Consider the following 14,785-nt stretch of genomic DNA (forward strand, 5'->3'; position numbering starts at 1 on the left):
CAGGTTCAATGTGACAACCCATCCACAGGCTAACCTTACTGAAAACTACTGTAGGAACCCAAACAGCAACCCCCTGGGGCCTTGGTGCTATACACGCGACCCAGTAGTGAGAGCAGAAGAGTGTGCGGTCCCCCTCTGTGGTGAGTCTCAGTGCTGGAGCTTCATATTTCTTTTGATTAAGCCACAGCCTTAATTTATAGGAGCATACATCAAGTTTCCCTTTTACATCCAACTTAGGGTATGCCTGTTGTTGTTGTGTGCCTTCAAGTTAATCCCAACATTTTTTTTGACCCATTGGGGTTTTCTTGGTGAGTTTCTTCAGAGGGGATTTGCCATTAACATCCTCTGAGGCTGAAAGAGTGTGACTTACCAAGGGTTACCCTGTGGGTTTCATGTCTAAGTGTGGATTTGAATCCTATTTGAATTCGAAGTGAAGATTCAAACCCTATTCTCCAGGAGTCCAATGCTCAAACCACTACATGGGCCAAATGAAGAGGTTGTCCCTGCCCCACTGTCCTCACATCAAACTATCTTCATGGTGCAGGGCTAAATCCCCAGTTCACATACAGATTGTCTTCACTATGTGAGGCCAGATCGGCAGCCCATTCCGCTCTTAAACCAGTTTAAAATAACTCACCTTTTACTCCAGATTTTGCAGGAAATCCTGAGGCATACACACATACTCCACTGTGTTAGAGCAGTTGTCTACATGCACATACTCCACTGTGTTGCCCAGTACTGCTGCTGTTGGCTTGATTTGCTACCTCTAAGGTCACAACGAGGCACCTAGCCATGTGATCAATGCTAGGTGTCTTGTTGTGACCTCAAAGGGAGCGACTCATGGCAGTAGCGGCAGTGCCAGGCAACATAGTGGGGGCATGTGTGTATACAGCTGCCCAGCATTGCTACATCCTGCTGCTTTTTCTTGAATAACCAGCAGCCCTTTCCTAATAGTGATGGTTCTCTTGCTTTTCAGGTGAGAACCGGACCACTGTTCCATTTTCTCCAAGAACGAGCCCACCAAAGAAAAAACAGCAGCAGCAACCATGTGTACCTGACAAGGGGCTGCAGTACACTGGGTCTCTCTCAGTCACCCGCTCTGGGGCCCGGTGCTTGCCGTGGGCCTCCGAAGCAACAAGACAGCTTAGCCATAGAAGAGACTTCTTGCCCAATGTAAATTTGGTAGAGAATTATTGTCGCAATCCGGATGGTGATGATGAAGGTGTCTGGTGCTACGTGGCAAATCCTAATGTGACACATGAATATTGTGACTTGGATTACTGTGGTGAGGAGCAGCCTGTGAGAGGCAGGCCTGTACTTTGTTTCATAAAAAAAAAAGACTCTGGAATTTATGACAATGAAGACTGGGGATCTGAAAGAGTAAGGGACAGGTCTTATATGCATGTTGGTATTTGCCAGAGGTTGGAGGTATTATGAAGATAAAGTTGATTTTGTTTCTTCGCTCATAAGACTACAGCCAGTGCAATAGTACTTCCACTTGGATAGTCTGTGCAAGATTTCTAGTATTAGGAGCAAATGTTCTTCAAGACCTGGGGAAATTTCAACAATGGGTAATCAGTCTCAAAGGGGTTTTTAAGTCCTGGAGATCAATAGGTTTCCCACCATGACCCAGGAATGTTCCCTTTAGGTTTCCATCTGCAAAACATGGCAGACAAATCAGTTCTAGCAGAATTTTCTGTGGCTACATGAGGGAGCCCTCTGACCACCCACCAACTTTCATCTTATTCTGCTGAGAAGATCCTTAGCAACTTAGTGCATTTCTGTGTCATATGCTTTATATAGACAGACAGACAGACAGACAGACAGACAGACAGACAGTCAGTCAGTCAGTCAGTCAGTCCGTCCGTCCAGGGCTAGGATCTGGCTAAATTATAATTAGGTAACTAATAGTCCTGTGGATATCTAATAAAAAATTAGTCCACGCTAGGTTAAGTAAAACTTTTCCAGGTAAAATATGTCAAGAATTACATCCTCATTTTTTCTGCAAAACAAATTCCTCCTTCTTGTCCTCTTCTGAACTTCCACCTCCTCTCTTCTTTTAGACACTGTTCTGAATTATGCAGATGATGTGGATGAAGAACAAAGAGCAGGTCGGACAACTGCTGTAGAACATCAAGTCTTATTTGACCCCAAGACCTTTGGTGAAGGTGAAGCAGGTGAGAAACTGAACCAAGGGCAGAGGATGTGATATAACAACAACAACAACAACAAAAAGCTAATACTAAAGCTTTAGCTTTTTTTCTCTCCAATGAATTGCTGAATAATCAAAACCTCTGGTGGTGGTTTGCTTGCCTGGTTTCACTAGTTGTTACCCAGGCCAGGGTTGTCAGCTTTTTCACCCACCCCATATTTCTGCTGACATGTTGAAATGAAGTAGATGTATAATTTCCCAACTGGGGAAGTAACCAGAGAGAAAAGGTAAATGTGTTGCAAACATACATCATCTATTCCTCTCTGCAATTTACACTTATGTGTTCCCTTTAAAGGAGAGCAAGCATGGTGTATTGGTTTGAGTGTCGGACTATGACTCTGGAGACCAGGGTTCAATTACTTGCTCAGCCATGAAACCTATTTTGCAACCTTGGGCAAGTCATAGTCTCTCAGCCTCAGGAGAAGGCAATGGCCAACCTCCTCTGAACAAATCTTGCCAAGAAAAGCCCATGATAGGTTTGTCTTAAGGTCATCTAAGGTCAGAAACTACTTGAAGGCACAGAATAACAACAAACCCCCTTTAAAACTCACAGAAAATAATGCTACAAATCTAGCATAAATTGTTCAGGTCCTGCAGCTCAGTTCCCATTCTTCCACATTTCCATTAAGATGAGAGACCTGGGACAGTATCAGATTAGACATCTCCTGGTGAAAGAAGCAATAATGAAAATTTTCACCGTCATTTATTTCTTTATTTCTCACCTTAAGGCTGGAATACAAGGCATGGTAAAAATATGAAAATATCTCAAGAACACATTTTCCTAGCAGAAAATGGAGGCTCTCATTGTGATAGATCCATATTTGTTAACAGGACCATCATAGATAACTGTGGGATTGTGTTTTCAGATTGTGGTGTCCGTCCCCTCTTTGAGAAAAAGAAGACTCCTGATAACTCTGAGCACGAGTTATTGGAATCCTATCTGGCAGGCCGAATTGTGAAAGGTTCAGATGCTGATGCAGGCAGTGCTCCATGGTATGTTTTGTCACTAGTTTGATTCATTCATATCTATTGTTGATTGGGGGCATTTAGATCAGAGCAAGCATGGTGTGGTGGTTTGAGTGTTTGACTACGACTCTGGAGACAAGGGTTCGATTCCCACTTGGCCATGAAACCCACTGGGTGAATTTGAACAAGTCAAATGCTCAGCCTCAGGAAGGCAATGGCAAACCTCCTCTGAACAAATCTTGCCAAGAAAACCCCATGATGGAAATGATTTGAAGGCGTATAGCATGCACAGATGGGTCTACTCCCCTGATTTACTCTTCTGAAAACTCTCCCTCTCCATCTGTGAAAGCCAGTCCTCACTGTGTCTGACCAGATAACTGAGCTTCAGATATGAGTTCTGGAAGTTCTGGGTGACAGAGCTTTGCTCCTTTGCCCTTGATAACTAAGCCTAGAACCACTTTACATTACACACTCATAGCCATAAAATTAGATCTTAACCGCCATGGCAACATCCTGTGGAATCCTGAGATCTGCAGTTTAGGGAGCTCCAGGGCCTCACCAAACTACACATACTAGGACTCCATAAAAGATAGCCATGGCAGTTAAAATGGAATCATAGTGCAGTAACTGTGTATTGTGAAAAAGCCCCTGGTTTCTGGCCAAAGTGCTACAAACCTGATGAGCATAGCCATGTCTTCTGACAACACCAGACTACTTAAGGTAATTGGTCCCCTCATCTGTTTTAATTCAGTAGCCATGATTTAGGGGCTTCATAAGTGCCATTGGCCAGTCTTTGGAATGCTGCTGCCATACCAAGAACTTCTTGCAGAGTGAATTTATTTTTATCTTTTTTCCAATTTTACCTTCCTCCTATGAATATAATTCAGATGGCTTCCAGTACAATAGTAAGATTATGTAAAATGACTGAAAACCTTTTTTTTTTTAAAAGACAGTTTAATAACACACTGCTAAAAGAAAAAAAAAAGCAGCACTTATCCCATTAAAAGTCCCTACTGCTGCAAGATAGGTTAGCAGCCAAAAGCTTCCCTAAATAAAAAATGTATTTGCTTGCAGGAAGCTAGCAGGAAAGACAGGAAAGCTAGCATCCCTTGGTAGGGAATTCCTGAGACTGGGAATGGCCATTTGAGAACTGGTCATTTCCCTTCCTTTTCAAAGGTGTGCCTCAGATGTGTGCTTGCTTCTGCCTCATTCCTCTTTTGTGGAGCAATCACACAAATTAGCTTGCCATTGCAAATAGAAGCCGTGTAAAGACTGTGTTAGGCTCTTATGTACTGTCTGGGCTTTTGGCTTTTGATATCTCTACTAAGATGCTGACCACCAGGGTTTTCCCCCCTGACCTTCTTATAGGCAAGTGATGCTATTCAAGAAAAGCCCACAGGAGTTGGTCTGTGGTGCCAGTCTCATAAGTGATCGCTGGGTCCTCACAGCTGCTCATTGTATCTTCTATCCACCCTGGGATAAGAATTTCACTACGGATGATCTCCTTGTACGGATTGGCAAACACAACAGAAAGAAGTAAGAGCTCAGGGGCAGGGGGATTCTAAGTCAAATTAAAGGAAAGCTTCTTGAACAGATAATAAACCAATCAGTCTGTGCTTACTTAGAAAGGAATGCTGTGATTGGCTATCATGGTTTTTTCAAAACATGTCATGCTAAACCAGCCCTAATCTCTCTCTCTCTCTCTTTGAGATAACAGCTTGTTTGCTGCTGCAGAGCCTAAACTTTAAATCAATGGATTGAAATTACATGAATAGAGATTCCACCACTCACCACAGAAGCACACATGCATCCTTTTACCTCAGTCCCTACCCATGCCCTCTCCAGTTCCATCTCACAGCCTTCTACCCCACAATCCTTTAAGTTACCTCTTTCCAACCCATGCAACTCTCTCTAGCCATCTCTAACAGTCTGTGGCCCCAAGCCCTCCCAGGCACCCTGTTTGCCAGCCCCCAGACAGATTACCCTCATCTCCCTCTAGTTCACTTTCTAACTTTCCCTAGTGATCCTTTAGTCACCCTGAGGGCCTTTTCCATCCCAAATCACCTTGTATTCCTTCCCATATTTACCAGATCAGATGTACCGGGGATCTACCAACACAACCAACCCATCTCAAACAGAAATACACAATTCTTGTTCTCTTTTTGAGGAGGGGACAGTTTTTAGCAGGCAGCCAGGTTTTGTTATAAACAAAACCCTGATCTACAGCTATCCATTATCAGAGTCCTCATAGGTTCCATAAACATTCTGGGAAAATGAAAGGAATATGGTGAGAGTCAGGTGTTTTCGCACTGTTGTGGCCCAATTGTTTAATTTAATTGGAAGAGAAGAAAGACAACTGTGAGCATGAAGTGTATGTGGCATTACAGGAAAAGTCAATGGGTATGGGGTGCCCCTTCTCTGGATCCCCACATACAGGTGAAGGCACAGCATAATATCCAAGGGATGCTCAAATCCATGGGCCAACTTCAGATCTCCAGAGTAGTAGTTGCTCCAAATGGTTTTCTCTCTCAGAGCTTGCAGAGCCCATGAATCAATTCCTTCTAGTCCTGTTCTCATGTTTTAAGCCTGAACAGGACACATAAACATGCCTCATGATCACAGGGCTGCAGACACTGGGCAGCAAGGTCTGAAAAGGTATTCTCTTGTTCACTTAAACTATCTGTTTTTATCTTCCAAACCATTTTGATTTGAGGTTGAAAATCTTTCTCTTTAGTAGACCTCTGAGTGGCTGGGCACCTTACCATTCACGCAGAAGCCAATTTTAGCCTTTACTGCTCAGAATAGTAAAATTAGGGAGTGGGTTAGGAGAGGGAATCAGCATGTCCACAAACAAAGGTTGGGGTTCACAGTCTGATGCTCTTTACACCTACAGTCCACCCTCCCCATCTGCGGGGGATCTGTTCCACCCCTCCCCGCATATGGAGAACAGAGCATATGCTCAAGCCCCATAGAAAATAATGGGGGACATGCTTGCGGTGTGGTGCGGGTACATGCCTCATTACCTCTGCCGGGGCTTGCCTTCCACATAAGCTCAAAGTTGTGGAAGGCAAGCCTGCCTATGGGGAGGTCCCACTGTATTTCTATATCCTTCTCTGGCTTCTCATGCCAAAATGACAACCTTGTCTTCTCTCTTCTCACTTATATCATCCTAAGCTTCTCCTGTCTTTTCAAATTCCGCCCACTCTTCAGAACATCTGAAAATGCAATCAGTCATGCAAGAATTAGTTCCCACAAAAACAGTTCACCTGAATATCCTTGTAGCTTCTGTAAGAAATTGCCTGGTAACTTTGTCATTAGCTACGAATGGCACCTCTATCAGGGTGTCTTACCCCATTACTTTTACTCCTGGTTTTACAATAGTATTCCCACAGTCCTTTGTGTTGAGGTTGGAGATGGGGCTTTGTTTAACTGAGGGTTCAATACACTTGTAAACAGAACAGGTTTTATCCTGATACAGCCTTTAAATATTATAAATATTCTTTTGTTCTCTGGAAACCTTTCAGATATGAAAGGAACATGGAAAAAATTGTCATGCTGGATAAAATCATCATCCATCCCAAATACAACTGGAAGGAGAATTTGGACAGAGACATCGCATTGTTACACCTGAAGAAGCCAGTTGCTTTCAGTGACTATATACAGCCAGTATGTTTGCCCACCAAGGAGATTGTTCAAAGGTAAGGAGATAGATTTTTTTCCAACAATGTGCCCTGTTAAGTAATCTTTACGAGAGGAACCATCGTGATATTGTTTCAAGCAGAAACAACGTTGTAAGAGCTCCCACACCACCAGTTTCCTAAGTCCTGCTGCTGATAAATGCAAGAGTAGTGGCAACTTTAGGAAAGATCTGGTATCAACAGAGGAATTCCCTTTTCAGTAACAGGATTTGAGTTGTATCAAGTTGGAGCTCTCATAATAGACTCTTTAGTTGGTTTCTAACTAGAAAACATAATGGGGAAACAATGGGAAGGAAAAGAATGCAGTTTCATGCAAGAATTGCTACACTTCAGTGAACTACCGGTATGAGTTTGATGATAAACTTAATTTTATGAATAAGTCCTATTTAGCCCACTTAACTTAGTTTTAAATTGCCTTTGTTCCAGAGTTGGGATCCAAGGCAGCTTGCACAATATATTGAAACATCTCTATATAAAAATATTTGGGGTAGCTGAAATACAAAAAACAGCAAAATACAAAATCCACAAGCAGTGATGCCTTTTTTGGTCAAATCCAAAGCTTCACTGGCTTCTTCAACAAGATGTTAAAAATCAAGGAGAAAAATGGTCCTGATGCTAATCACAGGCCTACGTTCTGTCTGAGATGCAGCCAGTTAAGATGGTATTGAGAGATTTCAATGGAGGCAGAGGCCACTCTCTTATTGGCCATGTCAAGATTAGAGACAAAGAGCAATAAAAGACTGGTAATAAAAAATCAGTTCCCATTAGCAACAGAAAAGTAACTTCTCTTGAGATCCAGGGACAGTCAGCATAACAATCTTAGTCACAGCCACAAGACTTAAAGGCAGATTAACAACAAAGTCTGGGTGAGATCAGAATTGGCATGACGTTTGCAGTGAGCAAGAGATTTGCTATTTCCTACAGCTTGCTCTCTTTATTGTGGCATCCACCGTGTCTTTCTTCTTCTCTACAGATGATTACCAACAAGGCCACGCCATCCTTCCTATTGCAGCATATTCTCTGCCAGACAATTCAGAGCACAGGGGAGATACCACTGGAAATGGTGTCATAAGAATGTATAGTGCAGATTGAATATAAATATTAGATTAATTTCAGTGGTTTATCAGAAGGCAAGTTAGATGTTTAGCCTGCCCATGTTCAACATTGTTCTGTGGTGTTCTTAATCTGGTTTTCATGTAAAGTTTTTGTTCTGCAGCCTGTTGCTAGCTGGATACAAAGGACGCGTGACTGGCTGGGGAAACCTATTTGAGACATGGACAACTAACCCTTCAGTTCTTCCCAATGTGTTACAACAAGTGAACCTGCCCATCGTGGGTCGGGAAACCTGTAAGGCCTCTACCAAAATCAAAGTCACAGACAACATGTTTTGTGCGGGTAAGTTTAACCTTTTCCCAAACATTCAATAGTAGAAGATGATGAAACTGCAGGCAACTGGATTACTGAAATAGCAAAGTTAATACTTTCAGAGGAGTAAGTCAAGCCACATACTGAATGGAAAAAGAATTAAGCCAGTCTGATTTCTATAATGGATGGACAACTACTCCACTCACTGAGGGAGAGGTGGAATGACTTTGTCCAAGAAACTCTGCAGCTGGCACCATTCCGCTGTGTTTATGCACCATTGTACACGTACCTTGTCTAGGAAGGATCTGTGATCTTCAGTCTGAAGAATGTGATACGTGTCCAACCTAGTGCAAATGAATCCATCATTTAGAATCCTTTCAAAGGACAGAAGAGAGGTAGGTGTCTCAGGGCTGTCCCAAGACACCTTTTCTCCCTGAAAAAGGACAACAGGATGCCAATCCTACTCCATATAAAAAACAAAAACAAGACATTAGCTTCAACAAAACAAAATCTTAACTTTTGGCACTGGCAGTTGGATAACATCCATCACCATGCTGCTGTTACTGCTCCTCTCCCCCCAACTTTTGCCACTTGAGGTGGCTGCCTCATGCTTACATTGGAAGTATTATTCTGTTGTTGGAGTCAATGAGAAGACAACGTCTTAATAAGAGGTATCTTCTAATTCAAGGAATGATACCAGCCAAGTGAGAACCTGAGCTAAGCCAGCACCATGGTCAGAACAAAATTACCTCTGTCGAGATTCTAGAAGCTTCTAGCATGAGTTGAGGAGAATGGGGCGGGGAAAATAAATCAGTCTAGATTTCTGGCACTAATGTGGACAGCTAAGAAAAAACAAAAGGCAAGCTGAAGGTCAAGACTACTTTGCAATACTTGTTTGAATGGACGTGTCCTTACAGCCTACCAGTATAGGCAGACACACATGGTAAAACAAATAAATTTCAAGCCAAAACCAGGCAGAAGAGGTTCCCACCTTTGCCCTGTATATCATCTGCCTGCCTCCAGTTACAACAGAAACAGAAATAACTTTGTGGGAATCATAGAATCAGAGTTGGAAGATACCACAAGGGCCATCCAGTCCAACCCCCTGCCATGCAGGAACTCACAATCAAAGCACCCCTGACAGATGGCCATCCAGCCTCTGTTTAAAGACCTCCAAACTCCACTACACTCCGAGGGAGTTTGTTCCACGGTCGAACAGCCCTTTCTGTCAGGAAGTTCTTCCTAATGTTGAGGTGGAATCTCTTTTCCTGGAGCTTGCGTCCATTGTTCTGAGTCCTGTTCTCTGGAGCAGCAGAAAACAAGCTAGCTCCCTCCTCAATATGACATCCCTTCAAATATTTAAACAGGGCTATCATATTACCTCTTAAACATCTCTTCTCCAGGCTTAACATACCTAGCTCCCTAAGCCTCTCCTCATAAGACATGGTTTCCAGACACTTCACCATTTTAGTTGCCCTCCTTTGAGAAACGCTCCAGTTTCTCAACATCCTTTTTACATCCTTTTTAAATTGTGGTGCCTAGAACTGGACAGTATTTCAGGTGAGGCCTGACCAAAGCAAAATAGAGTGGCACTATTACTTCCCTTGATCTAGATACTATACTTCTATTGATGCAGCCTAGAATTGCCCTTTTTAGCTGCGGCATCACACTGACTCATGTTCAACTTGTGGTCTACTAGGACTCCTAGATCTCTTTCACATGTAGTTTCATTCAGCCAGGTATCCCCCATCCTATATCTGTGCATTTAATCCCCCCCCCCCCCGCCAAGTGCAGTACCTTACATTTCTGTGTTGAAATTCATTTTGTTAGCTTTGGCCCAATCTATTAAGATCATTTTGAAATTTGGTCCTGTCCTTCCTCCTAATTTGGTGTGATCTGCAAATTTGATAAACATGCCACATATTCTTTTATCTAAGTCACTGATAAAGATGTGGAATAGCACTGGGCTCAGGACAGAACGCTGTGGCATCCCACTAGTAACTTCTCTCTAGGATTAAAGGGAGCCATTGCTGAATACCCTTTGAGTTTGGCCAGTCAGCCAATTACAAATCCACCCAACAATTGCATTGTCTAGCCCACATTTCACTAGCTTGTTTGCAAGAATGTCATGGGGGAACCTTGTCAAAAGCCTTACTGAAATCAAGATATACGATATCCACAGCATTCCCTTCATCTACCGAGTTGGTAATTTTATATTAAAAAAAGAGATTAGATTTGTCTGGCATGACTTGTTTCTCTGAAACCCATCTTGACTTTTTGTGATTATGGCATTGCCTTCTAAATGTTCACAGAATCTCTTTTTAATGATCTGCTCTAGAATCTTTCCTGGTATTGATGTCATACTAACTGGATGATAATTGTTGGGATTCTTTTTAACCCCTTTATGAAGATGGGGACGTTTGCCCTCCTCCAGTCTGTTGGGATTACTCTTGTTTTCCATGAGTTCTCAAAAGATTATTGTCAATGGCTCTGACATTATATTTGCCAGTTCTTTTAATATCCTTGGATATAGTTAATCTGGTCTTGGAGACTTAATTTCATTTAGATTAGCAAGGTACTCCTGTACTACGTCTTTACTTATTCTGTACTGCATTTCCCCTGTTGTGTCCTCTGCTCCATCTTCCTCAGGTTGACCATGCTTTTCCTTTTCTTGGAAGACTGAGGCAAAGAAGGTATTGAGTAGTTTTACTTTTTCACTGTCCCCTGTTAACATTTCACCATTGTCTCCACACAGTGGTCCTACCATTTCCTCCTTCTTGTTTTTGCTACTGACATAACCAAAAAAGTCCCGTTAATTGTTCTTCACCTCTCTAGCAAGCCTGAGCTCATCCTGCACTTTTGCTTTTCTGACTTTACCTTTACCTAGCTGTTCCTTTGAATTTCTCCTTGATTTCCCCATTTGTTATACATGTTCCGTTTAAAACTTAGCTCTGCTGAAAATTCTTTAGTCATCCATTCTGGTTTCTTGATATACCTCCCATTTCCCCTCCTCATCAACTGTTTGAAATTATGCCTTTAGTATCTCCCTTTTGAGAAACTCCCATCCATCCTGAATGCCCTTCTTTTACTAATTCTTGACCATAGGGTCATCCCCAGTATTTCCCAAATTTACTGAAACCTGCTTTTCTAAAGTCTAGAATGTATGTCTGACTATGCCTGGCTTCTGCTTTCCTCTGTATAACAAACTTCAGAAGAACATGGTCGCTCCCACCGAAGGATCCCACCACTTGCACTCCATTAACCAAGTCATCCTTGTTGGTTAGGATCAGATCTAAAATAGCTGACCCCCTTGTTGCCACTTCCACCTTTTGGACAATGAAGTTGTCTCCAAGGCAAGTGAGGAATTTGCTAGACCTTGAGGGTTTGGCTGAGTTTGACTTCCAGCAAATATCAGGATAGTTGAAGCACCCATCACTACTACATCTCTCCTGAGCGTGTGGTCATCTGTTCCAGAAAGGCATCATCCAATTCCTCCATCTGACTTGAGGGTCTATAGTAGACTTCCACAATAATGTCCCTGTTGTTTCCCTCCCCTTTAATTTTTATCCAGATGCTCTCCACCTGGGTTCCAGTATTGATGTCCAGGATCTCTTCACTGGTGTAAACATCCCTGACATATAATGCTATTTTTCCTCCTTTTCTTTTAGGCCTATTTCTCTTAAAAAGGTTATACCCCTCTATTACTACATTCCAGTCATGAGACTCATCCCACCAGGTTTCAGTGAGGCCTATTATATCATATTTGCTTTGTTATGCTAGGAGTTCAAGTTCATCTTGTTTATTTTCCATGCTCTGTGCATTAGTGTAGAGACATCGAAGACCATGGCTCCTCCTCTCTAGCTGCCTGTGTAAAGTTTTTCCCTTCCACTGTTGGGTCCTTGCCCTATTTGCCTTGTTCCCTCTATAACAGTTTGACTATTATCTCCAGCCTTTGATGTACTCCTGCCTTCCAAAATATTGTTTCCCTCCCCCACATAATTCAGTTTAAACCTTGCTAATCCAATTTTTGTGACTACTGGCAAAAACATTTCTGCCAACTGGGGTGAGATGCAACCCATCCCTTGCCAGAAGTCCCCCCCTCACAGAATTATAGCTCATGATCCTAAGAATCCAAATAGTTCTCGGAATCCATTTATATCTCACGTTTTAGACAACAATTAATCAAGGCCCACCATCAATTCAGGACATTTTGGCACATTTTTTTTAAAATTAGAAGAGTATTTAATATGAGGCAGAAGCTATGTAAATGGCTGTTAATGTTGTAAATCCAATTTAAAAACATACAAAAAATATTTAAAGAGAAACAATTTTAATCTGATTATATTTCCTATCAAAATTATCAATATTAGAGAATAACAGTGAAGGACCCAAGTAACCTTTTAGAGAGGGAGATGGCTCTCACATTTAGTTAATAAAGCATCAGACATGACATTAAGGTAAATAGTATAGTACGACTCCCTGTATGTTCTAAGACCTTCCATGGCTACCTGAAAGTGCAAACAATAGGGAACCGTATTGTCAATGACTACCAGACCAAGCATGCCATAAAATCACACTGGAGGAGCTAGAAATTGTTATCTGATATTGATTTGATATTTGATCTTTTTAAATTGTTGTCTGCTTATCTTTATCTAATTCTATCTTGTACAGTGTACCTGCATCATACTGCAGGCACACTTTATGCAGCTTTCAGCATACGCTGAAAGCCGCGTGGGGAGAAGGGGCAGCACATCCCATAGGGATGAATGGGGTGCTGCACAGCCGCGTGCATGAGCTCCATTCATTTAACTGGGGCTCGAGCATAGGTGGTATTTGCTTTACGCAGGGGAGTCCGGAACGGATCCCCCACATAAAGTTAAGGGCGCACTGTATTATCTATTGTTTATATGTATTTTGTAGAATGTACACCATTGGCAGGTTTCATTTTTATTTGTTTCATTGTTTGTATGTGCAGTGCTGTGTAAATCTACAGCGCTATATAAATAATAATAATAATAATAATAATAATAATAATAATAAATGCCTAAAGAGAATGCTTCTCTAGACATTTCTAGATCTTCCAGAACAATTCTATAGTACGCTTGGGCTGGACATTGGCCACAGAATTGCATTTGAGGGCCTAGAAATGCCTAGAGAACATATTTTTTTCAGATGTGGATAAGTGAAACCACAGATATTAGATCTGTGGACATGGGGGTATTACTATATTCCAAAAGTTAACCTATTTTCCCCAAACAATGGGATTTTCAAAGTGATAGGTGCCTCTACAATCAGACTAGTAAATTTAGCCCTCATTTTCTCTCTAAATACCAACCACAAAACAAAGCATGCTAAGGAAAGATATATGTGAAAAAAATTAATGTGCAATGATAAGCAGATTTGAGGAAGGAACTCTAATAGCCTGCTAAGCTGGATCGCAAGGGATGTGCTGTGCTTTCTGTAGCAAACTTATATTATCTTCCTCTGCTGATTCCTACTGTAAACGTATAAACTGTTTGCAAAACGTACATATGTATAACACAGCATCCTGACTGACTAAAGAAATGAAATCTTACAAATACCAAATGCCACTGGAAAAATAGATGTCTCTTGAGAGACTTAGCAAAGATAAAGTTAAAAAACAAACAAGAACTTGTACACCAAGCCACACCAACTGTATGAAGGATATGAAGTTGTAAGTTTTCTTTGGGGGGGAGGCCTTTGCTGCTTTGTGGGTGTGAAAGGATAAGCATGATTAAATTGTTGATATCAGGTTATCAAAAGCTAGAATCAACTAAAGAAAACACAAGACAGACTGAACCTCTCTCTAGTCAGCTACAGCTTCAAATTCCTTTGCTCTTTTTAGGGTACAGTCCTGAGGATTCCAAGAGGGGAGACGCCTGTGAGGGCGACAGTGGGGGTCCTTTTGTCATGAAGGTATGTGTAATGGTCAGAGCAGTGCAATATACACACAAAAAAATTAAAGGGTAGCAGTAACATCGTGCATTACCAGTTCTGCATTGAGCTGGAGGCTGAACTAATGTGTCCTTCACCTATGAAATGGTCATTACTTGCTTTTATGACCTCTTGAGATCATTACTGGATTAAAGGCATTACCTCAAAATCTTACACAGAGATTTAGTATATGTTAGGCCTGTGTTCAGGGAACCTACTACTGATCACATAGAATCAAGCTTGTAAAACAGTTGGTTCTATGTTATTAATTTAAGTACAACCTGTCTTTAGATTCAGTGTTGGGGCTTTTAATGAAAGCATTCACCAACTCTGATCATGGGTTTGTTCTCCTTGCTTTAAAAAAACTGTGGAGTTAAGATATGAATTCTGTAACATTTCATGAAAATTAAGGTTACTTGCATGGACTTTTGTTTTTCATAATACAAGCTGCTAGTGGAATAGTTGTATGGACAGGAAAGCACTGATATTATTCGGCAATTCTACTTGTTTCTGAGGTTCAAATAGGCGTCTTCCACAAGTTTCTTTTAAGAAACACATGGTCTCAGAAGACTCTATTCTACAGCCAATG

General features: G+C 41.6%; 1 protein-coding gene across 1 annotated transcript in view; it reads left to right on the plus strand.

Annotated features, from left to right (window-relative positions):
- The window catches only part of F2 (coagulation factor II, thrombin), a 31,542-nt gene that overhangs the window by 16,342 nt on the left and 415 nt on the right, over positions 1-14,785 (plus strand). The window contains exons 6-13 of the mRNA XM_089521572.1: positions 4-140; positions 977-1,285; positions 2,064-2,177; positions 3,079-3,205; positions 4,547-4,714; positions 6,703-6,876; positions 8,093-8,271; positions 14,108-14,178. Coding sequence (XP_089377698.1) covers positions 4-140; positions 977-1,285; positions 2,064-2,177; positions 3,079-3,205; positions 4,547-4,714; positions 6,703-6,876; positions 8,093-8,271; positions 14,108-14,178 — 1,279 coding nt within the window. The remainder of the gene's footprint in view (positions 1-3; positions 141-976; positions 1,286-2,063; positions 2,178-3,078; positions 3,206-4,546; positions 4,715-6,702; positions 6,877-8,092; positions 8,272-14,107; positions 14,179-14,785) is intronic.

Source organism: Sceloporus occidentalis, unplaced genomic scaffold, assembly GCF_023333645.1.
Source record: "Sceloporus occidentalis isolate IW3139 unplaced genomic scaffold, rSceOcc1.0.p SCAF_4, whole genome shotgun sequence".
Taxonomy (NCBI): Eukaryota; Metazoa; Chordata; class Lepidosauria; order Squamata; family Phrynosomatidae; genus Sceloporus; species Sceloporus occidentalis.